The sequence below is a fragment of the Symphalangus syndactylus genome, chromosome 18, assembly GCF_028878055.3.
Source record: "Symphalangus syndactylus isolate Jambi chromosome 18, NHGRI_mSymSyn1-v2.1_pri, whole genome shotgun sequence".
NCBI lineage: Eukaryota > Metazoa > Chordata > Mammalia > Primates > Hylobatidae > Symphalangus > Symphalangus syndactylus.
This window is the reverse complement of record NC_072440.2, coordinates 82,604,945-82,623,780: the sequence shown is the minus strand read 5'-3', so window position 1 is coordinate 82,623,780 and position 18,836 is coordinate 82,604,945. Positions and strand designations below refer to the sequence as shown.

Sequence of the window (18,836 nt, the reverse complement as noted above, 5' to 3'; positions counted from 1 at the left end):
AAATCCCAAGTCTGCTTTGGCTCTTAACTAAGGCTCTGAACCATAAGAGAATGCATTTCTGTAAAAGCCAGGAGTTTAGCCAGGCATATGTGTGTGGTTCCCTAAATAAAACAAAGAGGAAAAGGCAAACTTAGAAACAGGCCAAGTAACTAGAAAGAAGGACGTTTGCTTTGAGGCTGGGCATGAATGCAGAGGGGAACAGGGCTACTAAGCAGGTCATGGTGTTTCCTCACTCTTGGGCCATCAGCTCCAGTTGCCTGGTCAGTTTCCTTATGGCTCAAAGAGCTGGCAATTCCATCACCCGATTCCATCTCCTCAATGCAGACTTGGTTTTTGAAGGTGAAAGCAACTGGGTTGGAATGGAGCTTCAGGAGACAGGAAAGCTGAGGCCAGGCTTCTGGATAGACTCTCTATGACCTTCGGCAGTGCCGGACGTAAGTCTCAGGACTGCCTGCTCTCTAAAACAGGCTTCTTCTGTGCATCAAAACCTTATAACTTTGCCATTTATTGTGGACAGGAAGGATTGTATACACACCATAGAAAAATGCAGCTGAGATTTATAAACAATAAATAATGGTTAATAATGATAAATAAATAAGACTGCATCCTTAATTATCAGCTGGTAATAGGGTAGTTATCATCCATAGAGTGGTGATTGGGAGCAGGGACAGTGGAGCTGGATTAGCTGGGCGCAGATCAAGTCTACTCCTTATAAGCTGTGCAACTCTAGGCAGGTTACTTAACCTCACTGAGCCTCAGCTTCCCCACTGTGAAAGTGGTAGTGCTAGGGCCTCCCTCACCAAGTGGTGGTACACATAATATTAGATGAGCTGACACATGCAAAGCACTTAGAACAATGCTGACACCAGAGAGTAAGCATCAAGTGATTCTTCCTCTTTCTCTTCTTCATTATCATACAAATAACGGTGAATGAAGGAAGGGAGGTGAATTCCTACCTGGGATGCCAGGTCCTGTCCTGTCCCCAGCCAGCAGCCTCATTCTCTCCCTATCTTTCATGTGTTGGGACTCATGAGCCAACAGGGAGAGGACCCTGGGTCCCTGTTGACTGTGGGGAGAGACAAGCTGGTAACTGAATGGTCACAAGGCTGCATGGTCAATGCTATTTGAGAAACCCTAAAAGGGCTTCTCAGAGGAGGGGACATTGCCTGTGTAGGGGTTTCTGTAGTGGAAAAGGGGTTAAGGGCAGTCCATGAAGAACCCCCACCCCCTCTCCATGGCTACTCTTCTTGCAAAGTGGGGACTGAAGGGGCAACAGGCCAATCCTGAAGTCCTGGCTTATCCACTGAAACCCACTCGTGCTGGGGTAAAAAATAGTTGCATGCACAGATTGTCCATGTAGGTACTTGGAGTTTTCGTTAGGGAAGAAGATACCACCAGAGAGAAAGTGAAAGCAAGGGGAGTGCCTGCACTCAGAGGGAGGTCTTCTGGGCATTTGCAGCAGGACATTTGCTACAAGAAGAGGTAATGGTGATTGTGGGGCCTAGGGATGAGGCTTTGCTGTTTGAGGACTGCTTTTGTGGAGAGGGATGGGTTTTCTTGCCACATAAGCCAGTGGTCACAAACACATGAAAGTGAGCACTCAGAGAGCCAGGATAAGGAACTCCAGGCAGGAGGGGGAGGAAGAAACCAAGGGAATCATATGGCCACAGCTCATCATCTGTGTCCTCAGGCGGTCCTTCGCACACGTGCACTCTGTGTGGAAGGTCTTCCTCTCATCATCCACCTGACACCCCTTGCCCCCGTAGAGCCAGCTCATGTCCTTCTCAGGGCCAGCTTGCCTGACAGCCACAAGCATTCCCATAGCACCCAATGCACAGCACCCATTACACCCCTTTCCTTATGGCCTCATAACTTGTCTTGTCGTCCAACTCCAAACCTTGTTCTGAGCCCCTTGAAGGCTGAATGAGCTTCCAGAGTCCAACCAGTGCCTGGGACTGAGCATGACTCATAGATATTTGTTGACAGAATGCATACATGAACTATGAGTGAATTTCTTGACACCAGTGTTCTATCACTAAAATCCCTGCACCTATTTTTACCATCTCCCTTCCCACTGGGAAACAGTGAGGCTCAGTAAACACTTCTGAGATGAGAAGCGTCTGTTTCTATGCATTTTGACTTCTCTTTGTATACAATATATATTTATCATTATGGGATTGGCCAAGATGCCATTCTGACAAGCACAGGGTTACAGGTATTCACAGTTCTCTCATCGTCCTGGTGTTTAATCCATCAAATATCCAGGGCAGAGTGAGAAAGCAAAAGCAGCAGCTCAAAAGAGCCTCACTACAAGCCTTCAACTGTCAAATTTCGAAGGTCAGAACGGGCAGAAGCCGATGATCTTTTTTTTTTTTTTTTTTTTGATGCCCATCAATGAAAGCAATCGTGAGTAAAAGTTGTACCTGCCAGGAAAGGAATTGTCCTTTGTACTTCATGGCAACCTTCACAGTTGAGGTGCATTTTGACAGCTGCTTCCTGAGCCCCAGGGAGGGTTACACATTTACTCCTGGGTGTGGGTGGAGGGCAGGGAGAAAATACTTTACATCTTTCCATCGATTGGAGACTCTTCTGTGATCTTGAAGGGGGCTTTAATTTTTAGACCCAGAGCTTAGGCTTTAGAAGAGGTGCATCCTAGAACTAGCTTCAATTGATATGTTATCCACCCACCTAACATAGAACCCCTACTATGTGCTAGGCAGTGTGCCAGACATTGCTAGCATAAAAAGGTATGCAACCCAAAGTCTCCATCTTCAAGACTTGTGGGCCAGAATTAGATGACCAAATATCAGAGGAGTCTTCCTGAGAAGAGCTTTTCCTGATTGGATAAGAACAGCTCTTAGTTTCCTCGGAGCCAGGTGTGATGCCAGCGTTCAACTGCAAGGCTCTCTTGGGAAAAAAACATGAGAAAAGAAATGGACCCAGAAGATCTGTTTCCTTGTGTTACCCATGACTATAAGCAAGTTATGGAAGCTGTCTGAGATTTGGTTTACTCTTCTGTAAAGCAGGTGAATAATATGTATGGTACAGATCATAGTAAAGATGAAATGAGTTGATAGAGGTTGACTCACTTGGCAAACTGAATAGGCACTGTACAGATATTTACCATAAATATTAATCACGTAGTATCTGCTTCTTGAGAACAAAAAGGAGGGCTGTGGCTCTGTTGTTAACTGGGGACCTAGATGAGAGTCAATACGTGAAGTACAAAGAAAATGGATGGATGGGTGGATGGATGGATCAATGGATGATGGATGGATTAATGGATGAGTGGATTGATGGATGGATGGATGGATGGATGAATGGTAGATGGATGAATGGATGGATGGATGGATGGGTAGATGGATGGTTGGATAGGTGGGTGGATGGGATGGATGGATGGATGGATGGATGATGGATAGATGGATGGATGGATGATGGATAGATGGATGGTGGATGAATGGATGAATGGATGGATAGTTAAATGGAAGAATGGGATGGAGCTTCCTTCTGGCTTTAAGAAGTTTGGCTTCTCTAATCCATCTGTATTCTTCTCATTCCCCTGTGGCTTTGGAAGCCATAGTCCTTCTAGAGAGAGGACAACAGAAGTGTCGAGAATATAGCCACCTGTGGAGACCAGCGACATTCATGACCGTGGATACCCTCCAGCTATCCCAGCTCAGGGACTGTGTAGGCAGGATTAGGCCAGGGGTGGAAACCTTGTCACTAGCCTGTCCACTCATGAGTGGGAGAAAAATGGCTCTCCACCTTAAACACAAGTCACTCCCAAGTCTTTAAGCTTTCTTTTTTACTTTTCTTCTTAGTGCTTAGCAAATGGTTATACAAAGCTACCCGCTTATGTGATCAACCAATTCAAGCTAAGATGTTAGAGCCATGATTCTTAACTTTTGGTGCACACCCAGAATCTCTGCAGAGCTTTCTAAAAATACATATGCTCATGGCCCACTCCAAGATGAGAAAAATCAGAATGGCTTAAGATGAGACTTGGGCCAGGTGCAGTGGCTCTTGCCTTTAATCCCAGGACTTTGGGAGGCTGAGGTGGGTGGATCACAAGGTCAGGAGTTTGAGACCAGCCTGGCCAAGATGGTAAAACCCCATCTGTACTAAAAGTACAAAAATTAGCCAGCTGTGGTGGTGGGGGCCTGTAATCCCAGCTGCTCAGGAGGCTGAGGCAGGAGAATCACTTGAACCCGGGAGGCAGAGGTTGGCAGTGAGCTGAGATCACGCCACTACACTCTAGCCTTGGTGACAAGAGCAAGACTCCATCTCAGAAAGAAAAACAAAACAAAAAGATGAGACTCAATTATATGAAGTTTGTAAAATGTGTGGTTCTCACTTGTATTACTAAAGCTTGAGACCTACTATGTTAACGGCTGAAGGTCCAGTTCCTCTAAAGAGGACTAGCATTTTAGTAGTTGCTTCAATATTACTACTTAAAGTGGGGAGAAATATGGTAAATCCAGGTATACTCAATGGGACTGGTACTTTGGGATCCATCTTGGAGAACACAAGTGGTTACTCTGAGAAGGAGGGGTTTAAGTGAAATCTGTAACCCTGGCTCTCTTCCTGCCCACCCTCCCATGACCCTGAGCAGCCTGAGAGAAGAGTGTCCCTTAGACAGACAGCCTGGGAGGCAGGGGGTAGGCACTATCAGCACCTGCTCTGCTTGTTAATCCAATTTAAACGCACGACAACCCCATGAGTGGCACAATTACTACCATTTGACAAAGATGAGGCTTGTAGAGATTCTGAGACTTGTCCAAGCTCATATTGTGTGTGAAGAATTTCCTCCAAGAACACTTAGACCTCAAGTCTCCTGCCCACTGTGTGCTCAGAGAACTTCGAGCTACATGATTGTTCCTATAACAAGGTGTCTGAGAAATATCCCCCGGACAAGCCTGGGTGTGAGTTTTAAGGCTTTTAAAAATTATCTTTAGAGCCTTTGAATGGCTCTCTCTTTTTAGTGTAAATCACCTAGACATTAAAGGCCTTATTGTATATTTATTAGGGTGTTATTCAGACCATGGGGGAAAAGAGAGAAGCTGACTCTATGAATGACTTTGAAAGTGAGAAAAAGCTGGGCCTGAAATTAAATCATTGTGACACTGCCACTTGAGGGCATCAGTTTCAATAAATGATCACCTTTTTTATTTCTGATCTCGTTTATCATGCAGGCAAGATTCGAAGAGAACTTTTGACCATGGAGGCTGAATGCCACAGGCTCTGATTTCCCCAGCTGTCAAGACTTGCCACATTGCCCTGGGCTGACTGAAGTTCAGCCCAAAGCAGCCTGGGAAAAGCAATCAGCTCCCTTTTCAGAAGCAAATACCTGGTGGCATCTTTCCACAGGTGCCCCGCCCTGAGACCATCTCTCACTCGGCCTGTCTACTGACAGGAACCGCCAGGGTTCTGTGCATTAGTGGTGAAGGTATCAGCGGGCCAGTAGGGAGGTTCCTCTTTGTCCAGGAGCAGGAGTCTGGGGTGGGGAGAATTGCTTCCTGCTGCCCTAGTCCTGGATGGCATCTGAGGATAGGTTGCTGGCATTGCCAGGACAGAAGAGGGGAGCAGAGGGCAGCCAGAGCCGCCACTTTAGAAGGTAAGAAGCTACGGCTGGGCAATGCTGTGGTTGTCCTTAACCATGCTGCAAATTAGCGGCGGAATCAGGATTGAAACTATACCTCCTGATGGCCACAAATCAATATCTTTTTGAGTTAAATTACCTTGGCACATTTCCTATTAGGACTGTTACTGGTTTTAAAGCTGGGATCTTTGGTCAGAACTGACTGCCTTAAGTAAGCACGGTAGCTGTGTGGGTACCCAGCATGAACGCAAATTTTTCTTCACTTGGGGAGGTGGCTGCAGATTTTAATCTAAGGGCAGTGAGTTTGAGGGTTTCCTGATGCAGCTGGGCAGCTGGGAAACAGACCTTTCCAGGGTGCCACTGTGGAAACGAGTCCTGGCTTTGCCACAAGCAGGCAGTTTTGTTTGTTAGTTTGTTTTTTTGAGACAGGGTCTTGCTCTGTCACCCAGGTTGGAGGGCAGTGGCATGATCACAGTTTACTGCAGCCTCAATCTCTTGGGCTCAAGCAAGCCTCCTGCCTCAGCCTCATGAATAGCTGGGATTACAGGCATGTACCACCATGCCTGGCTAACTAAAAATATATATTTTTTGTAGAGGTTGGGGGGTCTCACTCTGTTGCCCAGGCTGGTCTTGAACTCCTGGCCCCAAGTGATCCTCCCACCTTGGCCTCCCAAAGTGCTGGGATTACAGGTGTGAGCCACTGTGCCAGGTCTGAGCCTGCAGTTTGACCTTCATCACATCACATTACATCACATCACCCGCCTGGGTTTCCTGTTGCCCATCAGGAAACCAACATGGAAAGGGGAGGAGATTAGACTCAAGTATCTTCCTGGTCTAGGGGTTGAGGTCCTGCAGAAAGGCAAGGCTTTGTGCTGAGAATTTCAATTCACCACTACCCTCTGGACTGAGGCTTATTTGTGCTTTAAAATGCCCTGACAGCTTATCTTGGCTCAAGCCTGAGTTTCCCCAACGACTTTCGGTTTAAAGTATCTTTTCAAGTATTAGTAATTCAAATGATTGGCAACTTCTATCCCCTCGGGGCCCAGTTCTTCCCTCCACACACTGTGTAGTTCTGGTCATACATAATAAAGTCCCCAGGTACCCGCCGCTGTGGGAGAAAGTCATGTGCTTCGAGAGGAAACAAAACTCGAGGTGGCCTTCTGGGTAGGAGCCCTGGAGAGTGTCTCCTATAGCCCGACACGCCACCCACCCTCAAGCTTGCGTTCCTGCGTCCAGGAGAAGACCAATTTTACACAGACAATTGCTGCTGGATCGATCTTTCTAAAACACATCAGAATGGCAGTGTGGTCCAGTGGGTGGCTCCCTAGCTGGCTGCTTCTGCTGGATCTGCCACTAGCGATCTTAGCTCAGCCTCTTAATAATACGAGCCTCAATTTTAAAACATTCGCACAAGCACATGCTGTTGCTATTCTGCTTGTGTCTTCCTTACTGGACTAGATGTTCCTTGAAAGCTGTGACCTTGTTGTCTTCGGCTGTGTCGTCTTTGGCACCTGCTACACAAGAGGCACTCAACCCATGATGGTGAGATGAATGTTTGAACCCAAAAGGACCTAGCACTTATTAGTGCCAACGACAGCCAGGCACTGTGTGAGCCATTTTCCATATGCCATTTCACAGCTCACCATTTTACATAAGTATTATCATATTCATTCTGTTCATGGGGACTTTATGGCCACTAATTTCTAGCTAAGATGTCCTATGCCTATGTGACTCTGTGACCAGCCGGGCCTAGGCTGTTTGATAGCCCCTATTTCTCTGCTTCCTTGCTTCTCTGGTCATTCTGGCCAGGCAGATGAGCAGGCTGGGCACTCATCTGTCTGTCCCCTGCGAGACTCTGGCCAAAGCCTGGCAGCCTTGGCCAATGTGGCCACTCATGCTCTGTGATTCATTAGACCTCATATACTCTGCTGCTTTCCAGGCAACTAGGAAGGGAGCAGCTGCTGTCCTTCTCCAACTGCCTTTCCCCTGCCTTCTGCCTCCGAGTGCTTCCAACCAGCCTGCTGCTCCTGTCCCGCCGGTGCATGACAGCCGGCACCGGCTGCTCACGACACAGTGGTTTCCAGGGAACTTGGTGGCGTCTGACTTGTCATTCCTCAGCCCACTCCTCTGAGTCAGGCTCTCCCCAGCCGACTTTATTATTACAACTTCCTCCCTCATTACTACAAACACGGAATGTTGTTTTCCAAATAGTGGTCCCCAAACCACCATCTCCTGTTATCAGAGGAAGCCAGCTCCATTTGTAATCATCACATTCGACATCACCAGGATATCACTGTGTCCCCCTCGCTGCTCTGAGTGCTATGCTAGTGAGGTCATCTCTGACATTAAACGGAGTGAGCTTTTGGCAAGGCAAACTGCTGAGTATTGCAAATCTAAAGATTCTTGAGACTAGCAGCGACCCCATAATCAGAGAGCAGGCAAATCTCCATCCTTTGTGATCCCAAACTCTAAACAGTGCAAAGCTGGGCAAGTTTTGATTTGCTAGGCAAATGCCCTGTTCCTTGCAGCTGGCTAAGGCACCCACAAGAGTAGCTCTGCGCTGCAGTGAACGGTCTATTGATTGTCCTTTCTGCTGCCACCTTCTACCCTCACCACAATGATCTCATGGGAGGTGAGAAGGCTGGCCCAGGCATCTTTAATTTAAATCTGGAATCACTCCTGCTCATCACTAAACTCTGCCCCAGACAAAGCCATCAAGTCACTGAATTTGCCTCAGCTCAGTCCCAATTCCTCTCTCCCGCTCAACTCACACCCTCCAGAGGACAGAGCAGCTCCTCTGGTGATGGAGGCATTGCCTTGGGAAGAGGATAAGTTGGGTGGCCAGGTGGACCTTGAGGCAGGTGGCCATGGCATCATGTGGAGGGAAGGCTGCCCCTGAAGGCACTGACATGGCAAGTCCCAGGCCTTATTTGTTTTGAAGGATCAAATAATCAAAATAATCACTCTTTTTTTTTTTTTTTTGCAAGATTCTTTTATATTTCCCTTTCTCTTTCCCAACTCCACCCTTTCTCCCTAAGAGGCTTTAGGTTTCCTGGAAAGAGTCCAGTTTGACCACGTCACTTCCTATTTCCTCTCTCTGCCTCAGTTTTCTCCTCTTTTAAAAGAGAATTGACTTTCTATATAAGCATAGAAAGGTAAAGAGGGAAAAACTATTTGCAAGGCCCTATGGCCAGTCATACCCGAGGAGTTATTTTCCTGACTATGCTACACAGGGAAACAGGCCAGGCCACATAAGAAGTGCTGAAACCCCTCTGGCACCTTTTCTCACACTCATGGGTATTCTCAGACTCCAACTCCACCTCTCCCAGCCACATCAGTGAATCCTCCCACCCCCCACCAGCACCACAATAGACTGATGCCTGAGGGCTCAGCAGCCTCAAGCAGCACTCCCTGGTCTCTGCCAGGCCTGGTAGGGAAGGAAGGAATGTTGACAGCGATAAGTCAGCATATGCAGCTCTCAGAATATGAGGATGGGCAAATACCTATAGGATGGCACATAGCCCTGCCCTCAGATAAGAAGCCTTCCCATCCAGGCTTCTTACTGGAAAGAGAAGCCGTGCTGGAGGGAGGCTTGGTGCCAGAAGACAGCTGGTCCCAAACAGGGGGCAGCCCAGACACCTGCTATGCCACACTGATATCTGGTGAATAGAGCAAGAGTCCTTGGTAGCTGGGACCTTCTCAGCCAGCCCAGAGAGGCATTTCAGAGGCAAGAAGATGGATATGAGTTTAGGAATGGGGAGAGCATTCTTTTTGATGTCAAGATTTCATTCCTGATGAGACTGCAGCAGCTTGTAGTCCTTCTAAGTGCAACTAAATACAGATGGGTTAATGGCTGGGAGTGGGGAGAAGACTTTCAAGCAATTACGAAGAAGGCCATTCAGCCTTATTGCCAAAGCAACAGGCAGGGTCTCTCCCCTGCACACCATGGGGATGGAGGATGGGTAACAGTCATCGTTCAGGTGGGACCCTTCTGAGAAGGTATTCTCTTAGAAGGAAGCCAAGTCTAAGCATAGCTAGACATTTGTGCTTTTTCTCCTCTAAACAAGTTACAAAGAAGGATCCTTGTTGCTAAAGTAATCAGATCTGGGGTCCCTCAACGCTGAGGTCATAGGATAGTATTTATACTTATGGAATGGAAAAACAAAAGCCAGGCACAGAGGTGCTTTCCAATGTCACTACTGTAGAGGCCTGATGGATCACTGAGTAAGCAAGTAAGTATCTCCAGAAAGCTTAGAGGATTCCACGGTCATATGTCTTGGTGGTTGTAGCGCAAAGCTCTGTTCCAATCTCTACTGAATTACACTGGTATAGTATCCATGACTAATCCTGCTCTGGGGTACCAAACTCCCATAGAACCTGCTTGGATGGCCAAAATACTTTGTCCTTTCCCTTCCTGCCCAACTTCTGCTGGTAAAACCGTTTCTACCATATTAAATTACTTTCATTCTGGCCTTTTAACATTTCTTTGGCTGTTTTATTCTTGGCTGTAGCTGAACTTTGGGAAATGAACATCTTTAACATCCACTTATGAAATCCCCACTCTGGCAGCTAGTCCTCTCGCCTCTGGAAGGGCCACTAGCCAGGGCAGTCAGAGGGACCTACAAATCAGTACCCAAGACACTACCCAAGGGATATTAGTAGTAATTGCTCAACCTGGACCTACTGATTAAAGGACAATCATGAGTTTGTAAGTAGATGTCACAGACTCTGGAAATGTGTAACCAAAAGCCAAATCACCTGGTATAAAATCAGTTTTGGACATGGAGAAGCACTTACCCATGCTTCCCTGGAGTGGGCATCAGGAGGATCTCTCTTGCAGCCTCGTTGTGGGGCAGCAGCTGGGCGATGTACCTTCCAGAGGGCTGCAGGTGTCTGTGCACCGAGACAGCCAGTGTGCAGTGCTCACTGCTGCTCCTCATCCACGGACTCAGGATGGTGTGCTTGGAGTCGGCTGAGGTGTTGAGGAGGAGAAAGGAGCCTGGAAAGAGACAGGGAAAACGAATATGAGGATGTGTTCAGGTAAGACCAGCAGTAGCTCTGTGGCAAGACTTAGAGACAAATGGCATCAAAATCAGAGATACTGGAGGCCATTATCTCCTTCTCTGCATGCACCCAGCCTTCTTCCTCCGTTCTTAGATTTTCTTTGTAAATAGTATAGCCTGATGCAGGTGGATAGTGGCTGGAGACATGGGCCTTATAATCAGGCAGACCAAGGTTCTAACCTTAGCTCCCCTACTTCCTACTTCTGTGTCCTAGAGCCTTAGATTTTTCATCCGCAAAACAGGAATAAAAACATCTACTTCAAAAGACTCTAGTTCCTTCCCTTGCTAGTTGAATGATCTTGGGAAAAGCATTAACTTTCTTAGGTTTCAGTTTCCTCTCATAAAATGGGGTGAGAGGGTTGGCTGAACTCAATAATCTCTTAAGGTTCATTTCAGCTCTTGAGCCTATGAGTCATGTGAACTTGCAACTGGTCTCCACAGAAAAAGCCCTACAAATCCCCCCTGGTGTTGTGCCCACGGCAGAGTTTCCCTCTAGAACAAGCCAATCCTGATTCCAGTAGCACAGGCCAAATGACCTGCAAGAAACCTACATTCATGGGGATTACCGTCAGTGTAAAAGCACACCACCATTATATTGTTCCAGGCATTCCTTCCGATACATTAATTTTACTTGCTGACTTCTGCATTGAAGTTTTGGGCCATTATATGCTGCTCCTTTTGCAGAAGAAATCTATTTCAACAAGATCCCTGACTTCCACAGTGGGAAGCAGCTAATGAGTACTCAGTCTTCTTAAACTACTCCTGGCACTTCCAAGGTCTCCTTCTGCAGATAACCCAATTTCCCAAATAGGCAAATAAACTAGCAGCCTGCAATAAACAATGGTGCAGATAAAAGAGGGGGACTCCTACCAAGGTAAAGCATTATTCAAAAGGAAGGTGTTGTTCCAGGAATTGGAGGTTTCCAACTTTCTTAAAGTAAGTAAAAGCGACTTCTGGTTAAAATCAGGATGAAGCACAAGACTGTGTCTGAGCTGGATTGAGAATGTGAACCCTCTGTACTTGTTGGGAAGCTTCCATATGAGAAAAGTGCTCTACAACTGTCATAAATAATCGACATTATTACAGTATTTTGCAGTGGAGGAAATATTCTTGTCATGGGCACAGAGGAAAAGAAAAGGGATTAGAAGCAAAGACAAAGATTTGGGAAGATCATCTAATCCAGTCCCCTTGCTTTCCTAGGGAAGCAGACTGGAGATCCAGATAGGGAAATGACTTGTCCAAAGTCTTAGTTTGAAAGTTAAGACCAGACTCCAGATTTCTGGACTCCTAAGCAGTACTCTTCTCCTTGCATCTTTTTCACTGGCCCGCTGTGTACTTCAGCCTAAAACATGGCCAAGGTACATTGTGGCCAGGATGTATAGCTTTGGAAGTCAGAGGGGCAGGAAGGGGAATGAGGGGCATATGGGCACCAGACCAAATCCATTTATTCAGTCCCTTCCTTACTCCTTTCTGCCCTCAGATTCCATTTAATGGATGCCTATTTTGAGCAAACATCCAAGCAGTGGCTTTGCCCTGAGGACACAGATGTGACAGACACAGTTGTGGCCTTCAAGGAACTCCAGGTCTGGCAGGGGGCAGAGATGTCTGCAAGAACTATCAGCACAAATAGAGGCCATAAAGTCAGACACACATCCAGGCAAAACATGTTGGGAGCCTTCAGGAAGAAGGAGACAGGAGGTCCAGGTGGGAAGATCTTTAAAGAGGAAGACCCTTGAGCCACGTCTTAAAGGGAGAGAAAAACAAAGATACTGGCAGAATGGACTGTGCAGAAGTTGAAGGGAAGTGGAGTCAGGACAAAGGTAGATGATGTTTGGCTGCAGAGTAGGACGCTGGAGAGAAGACTGAGAAATAAGGAGGGCCAGGGTGATAGGAGGTGTAACCAGACCATAGAGAGCATTGCTTCTTGGCTGAAGACTTCCAGCTTCATTTTGTGGATAATAGAGAGCTAGATATTTTGAGCAGGAGAATGGCACCATCAGAGTGTTGCTGCAAGAGAACTGATCTGTTATGGTGGGGGCAAGAGGGAATTAATATTGACCCAACCTCATCTTGCACCACAAGTCCACACAAGGGCAAGAATGTGACTAAATGCAAATTTGAAGTGTTTGCTATGTTACTGTTGTAAGCAAAGGCAATGTGTTGAGGGTGGATGACTGGGGTTTCCAGTACTAGGGTAGTGTGTATCTGTGCAGAGCACGTGAGGACCCTGGAAGTATCTCTGGGGACAGAGTCTTGCTGCAGACTCTTTGGGGGTATGGCCTGGGGTTAGGATGAAGCCAGTCCCATGTCCGATAATAATTTACACATAAGGGGGCAGCAGCAACTGTGTCCTGGTCTGAGACCATTCTCTGATGTTCTCAATGTTGAGTAGAAACCAGGATTTTTTTGAGCTACTGAAGGGAAGAATGGGGGCAAAATAAAGTATCTCCATTCTTCTTAGGAAGATTACTGCTATGCACATGTGCACATGCATGAGAAGCTCAAAAATCCAGCTGAAGGTGTTGAGGTATTGGGACTAGGGGCTCTTTCTGTGTCACTGCTCTTCTCCACCCTTTCGTGTGGCCATGCATGCAAATTCTGTCCCCGAAATTTGGCACCTCAATAATGGAGCTCTTTCAAAGCTGACTGGAAGATAGATTATTTTTCCAGTTCTAATATGTGAGATGATGTTTATATGAATCTTATTTTCTGCAACTGGACTATCAATAAGCGACTGAGCTTAAAGTATTTTCACTCTCAATGGAACTCTATAGTTGAGAGCTATCTCTTCATCAGCAGCTTTCCTCTACCAAAAATAAGGGAAAAAATACATTTCATGAGCTCCTTGGGATATTGTCAGTATAAATCTTTTAAAGTCAGTAAAAATTTATCTCTCCTCTCTCTTTTCCGTTTCTATTTATTTTGCTCAGGATAGCCTGGGGCTAGGCGAAGTCTCCTGGGGTCCTTTCTAATTAAGAAGGATGGTCTAGCAGCACACAGACCTTCACCCAGTGTGGCCATGGGAGAGTGGAGAGGCAGATCAAAGAGCTCTGCTCATACAGCGCCACGACCATGTTTCTTTTATTATGCATCGTGTTGTTATGTTTAATGATTAAATATGAAATGGTTATTATTTTTACCTCTGGTCACCAGTGTAGGAATGTGCTGCTCTCATCTCAACAAGCAGGGCTCAAATTATGGGCCAAAACCCAAGGGTCATGAACTTAGAGGTCAAACTCTTTTATATCTGTTCAGTTACTGACCTTAGACAAATTATTTAAACACTTTAAATATTAATTTGCTCAAATTTAATATGGGCAGAGCCTACCTCATAGGGCTGTTGTGAAGATTAAATTAAATAACACGTATCAAGTAGGCAGTACTGTGCCTGCTCAAGGTAGGTATGTAATAAAAATCAGTTCCCTGTGTTGACAGGTGTCTTAGTCTGGAATTCCTTTGATCTAGGACTAAACCTGGAATCAGAAGGACTAAATTGGAGTAGCTCTGCTACTACCAACCTTCCTTTGTAAAATGAAAGGGTTGGATACAATCTCTCTAAGGATTCTTACAGCCCCAAACTGTCAGTAATTCTATCTGCCTGCCTAGACTATCACTAATCTAAAGAAATTGAGTCAAGTCTCCAAGTCCTAAACTCTTCTTCTCATAATTCACCTCTCTGAGGGTTATATACCAACAGTTTTAATCAATTGGCCAAATACTCCATGGACTTTCCTGCTGAGATGTAAGGAAGTAAGCCGTGGTTCCCTGCCCTGCCTTCCTCTCTCCCGATTTACACACATACATCCCTAGGAAGGGCTCCTGTGCTGGCATCATTTGTTTCTTAGATGCTTCTGCTATAAGGCTGCTACCACCTCTAAATGTCTGGTATGCAACACAATGCTTGCCACATGGTAGGTACTCAATCATCCTAAAAATCAAATTGATATGGTGGTAACATGGTGCTGTAGTTTGGTTGTGTTTGTTTCTCCAAATCTCATGTTCAAATATGATTCCCAGTGTTGGAGGTGGGGCCTGGTGGGAGGTGACTGGATCACGGGGGCAGATCCCTCATGAATGGTTTAGCTCCATCCCCTTGGTACATGTGAGTGATTACTCAGTTATGTGAGATCTGGTTATTTAAAAGAGTGTGGGACCTCCCCTCCTTTCTCTCTTGCTCTCACTCTCACCATGTGGCATGCTGGTTCCTTGTTGCCTTCTGCCATGATTGCAAGCTTCCTGAGGCCCTCACTAGAAACAGGTGCCATTGCCATGCTTCCAGTACAGCCTGCAGCACCATGAGCCAATTAAATCTCTTTTCTTTATAAATTACCCAGCCTTAGGTATTCCTTTACAGGGACACAAGCATGGACTAATACAGAAAATTGGCACCAATCAGTGGTGTTTTGCTATAAACATACCTGAAAATATAGAAGTAACTTTGGAACTGAGTAATGGGCAGGGGTTGGAAGAATTTGGGCGGGGGGAGCTCAGAAGACAGGAAGATGAGGGAAAGTTTGGAACTTCTTAGAGACTAATTAAATAGTTTTGACCAAAATGCTGATAGAAATATGGATAGTGAAGACTAGGCTAAGGAGGTATCAAATGGAAATAAAAAAGTTATTGAAAACTGGAGTAAAGGTAACTTGTGTTACACCTCAGCAAATAATTTGGCTGCATTCATATTCATGCGTTAGGGATCTGTGGAAGGTTGAACTTAAGAGTGATAACTTAGGGTATGTGGCAGAAGAAATTTCTAAGTGGCAGAGTGTTCATGAGTGGTCTAGCTGCTTCTAACAGTCTATGATCAGATATGGGAGCAAAGAAATGACAACTTGAAACTTTATTTAAAAGGAAAGCAGAGCATAAGGGTTTGGAAAATTTGCACACTACTCATGTTGTAGAAAGGAAAAGAACATTTTCAGGGAAGGAATTCAAGTGGCCTGTGGAGCAACTTGCTAAAGTGAATAGCATGACTAAAAGGGAGCCAAGTGCTAATATCCAAGACAATAAAAAAAAGATCTCAAGGGCACTTCAAGACTATTTGGGACAGCCCCTCTGATCACAGGCTCAGAGGCCTAAGAGACTAAGAGGAAAGAATGGTTTCAGGGGCCAGGCCCAGGGTGCTGTTGCTCTGCTTAGCCTCATGACACTGCTCCTTACATTCTGGCTGTACCAGCTCTAGCCATGGCTCAAAAGGGCCCGGGTATGGCTCCAGACGCCACTTTGGATTACATAAGCCATGCTTCCATGTGGTGTTAAGCCTACAAGACACACAGAATGCAAGAGTGAAGAAGGCTTGGCAGCTCCCATCTAAATTCCATAGGAGGCATGGGCAGAAGTCTACCACTGGGGCAGAGCCCCGACAAAGAAACTCTACTAGGTCAATATCAAGGGAAAATGTGGGGTTGGAGCCTCTACAAAGAGTTCCCACTGGGGCACTTCCTGGTGGAGCTGTGGGAAGGGGGCTGCTGCCTTCTATATCCAAGAATGGTAGAGACACTGGCAGCTTGAAATCTCAGCATGAAAAAGCTGCAGACAGTCAACTCCAACCTGTGGGAGCAGCCATGGAGGATGCACACTGCAAAGCCATAGGAGTGGAGCTGCCTAAGGCCCTGGGAGCCTACCCCTTGCAGCAGTGTGCCCTGGATGTGGGACATGGTGTCAAAGATTATTTTGAAGCTTTAAGATTTAATGACTGCCCTGCTGTGTTCCACACTTGTGTGATGCCTACTACCCCTTTGTTTTGGTCAGTTTCTCCACTTTGGAACAAGAATGTTTACCCAATGCCTGTACCACCATCGTATCTTAGAAGTAAATTACTTATTCTGATTTTATAGGCACATAGGTGAGTCCCACATGAGGCTTTGGACTGTAGACATGGAACACTTGTGTTAATATTGGAACGAGTTAATACTTTTGAGGGACTATTGTGAAGGCATAACCATATTTTGAAATGTAAGGACATGATATTTGGGGGGGCAGGGGTGAAATAATATGGTTTGGATGTGTTTGTCCCTCCAAATCTCAGGTTGAAATGTGATTCCCAATGTTGGAGGTGGAGTCTGGTGGGAGGTGATTGGATCATGGGGGCAAATCCCTCATGAATGGTTTAATACCACCCCCTTGGTGGTAAGTGAGTTCTTGCTCAGTTAGTTATGTGAGATCTGGTTGTTTAAGAGTCTGGGACCTCTTCATTCTCTTTCACTTGCTCTTGCTGTCACTATGTGACATGCTGGCTCCTTGTTGCCTTCTGTCATGATTGTAAGTTTCCTGAGGCCCTCACTCAGGAAACAGACGCCATTGCCTTGCTTCCAGTACAGCCTGCAGAACCATGAGCCAATTACATCTCTTTTCTTTATAAGTTACCCAGACTCAGGTGTTCCTTTACAGTGACACAAGCATGAACTAATACACATGACAAGGAATCAAATAGTAAAGAATTGCTTATAATTTTTTTAAAAACAGTCTCTGACCTCGGCTCCACCTGACCACATTCCACACACTGGAAAAAAATTTTTTAAGGATTTCTAATTTCTTTAGGTGGCTGCCTTCATAATTCTAAATATTATAGTCATAGTTTTACTTGCAGGTGTGACAACTTTAGACATGGATAGGACAATAAGAAAAATAACAATATCTATCCCTTTTATAATTCTTGATTTTTAAAATGTTCTTGATTTTAAAAATTATCTTCTACACCTTAAAAAAAAGTTTTTAACTTGATGTGATATATTTATGACTTCTTCCTTCAGCTCCAGACAGTATCACTTGACTCTCCTCACTATAAAGATGAGGCTATTTAGTCCTCCTGCCCTTTCCTGTGCTTTTTCTCTTCCACAACCCCCTCCCAAATCAGCTGTACTTTTCCTTTACCTTGTCAAGATTGTGTAACAATGATTAAGTATTTTGTGTTTTGTTTATAGGTTGATGCTAAGTGTGGAAAATCAATAAACAGACCCTTTATACTGATGGCTATATATTTCTCACTGCAGTGAATAAGGGTTATATTTATAATCTTCTCTATAGATCCAAGAATGCATTCTACTCCAAGCAGGATATATTTCCAGCATCAGGATCAAATGAATTCTCTCTCTTGCATTGTTACTTGTCAAAATTGTGGCACATTTTAATTTGTCTCATATTTGAAATAAGTCTTGGTATATGTTATCAGCAATAATTAAGATTATTATGTTAAATTGTTGTATGCCACAAAAATAACCAAATTTCATTGCCAGTTGTGCCTTTAACTATAGCTATTTCTGTCTTTTTTTAATCTACAGACAATTATTGTTTTACTTTGATTATTCTCAAAAAAAGGTTTGTAATCAGCTACTGTCCAAAATTTGCTTCCTCTTTAAGGTAATTCATTGAAAGGACTCTGACAGGTTCTCTTGAGCACAGGTATTATAACTTTGGAGATGCTATCATTCAACTAGGTAAAAAAAAGTTCAAGACTCTAATTTTAATAATCTGATGTGTTCATGAAAATTGCCAACACAACATCAAGTGGGACAAGAATTAATTGCATGGGACTGAACTAATAGAGGACTGAAATAATTTTTAATGACTTCTTTTTGTTTGAAACATTGTTGATTGTTTTTATGCTTTATTGTCTAAAGTTAAGAAAACTTTTTCTTCTGAGCTACTTAAAGCTTACAACAACTGGGTAAAGTATAGTTTTGTGAGCAAAATTAAAACATTTAGTTTTTTCTTTACCTGATTTCTCCAGAATTTTGAAAAGTTGTGAGTATTCTTAATTTATGGCAACATATTTACGTAAGTTCAATTAGAATCTGTTTTCTTTTGTAGGACAAAATAGTGGATATAGTGGATATAGTAGTTAATAGTGGATATAGTAGTTATTGGATATAGTGGTTATTTTACTAAGGCCTTGACTGAAATGGCATATTTTCAAATATGATCAGACTGCTTTGAGGAATTTAGATTGACTTTATTGAGCTGATAAGAAACCCTTTAAAAAGTCTGACCTGATACCTTTTCTACACAGTTTCTTTATAGGGTTCCTGACCTGTGGTAAGGAAAAGATGTCACTTTCTGACAGGCCCAGAAACCTCAAGATATTTTAAGACCTCGAGAAGGGAAAAATTCACCCAATTTGTACAGGTATTACAGATATAGTTAAGTGGCACTTCCTTGGCTTGGCTTTCTAGCCT

The 18,836-nt window shown here is 44.7% G+C and overlaps 1 protein-coding gene across 1 annotated transcript in view; it reads right to left on the bottom strand.

Annotated features, from left to right (window-relative positions):
- The window catches only part of ALK (ALK receptor tyrosine kinase), a 744,900-nt gene that overhangs the window by 335,939 nt on the left and 390,125 nt on the right, over nt 1-18,836 (bottom strand). Inside the window, exon 4 of the mRNA XM_055254443.2 lies at nt 10,397-10,598. Within this exon, the coding sequence (XP_055110418.2) occupies nt 10,397-10,598 (202 nt within the window). The remainder of the gene's footprint in view (nt 1-10,396; nt 10,599-18,836) is intronic.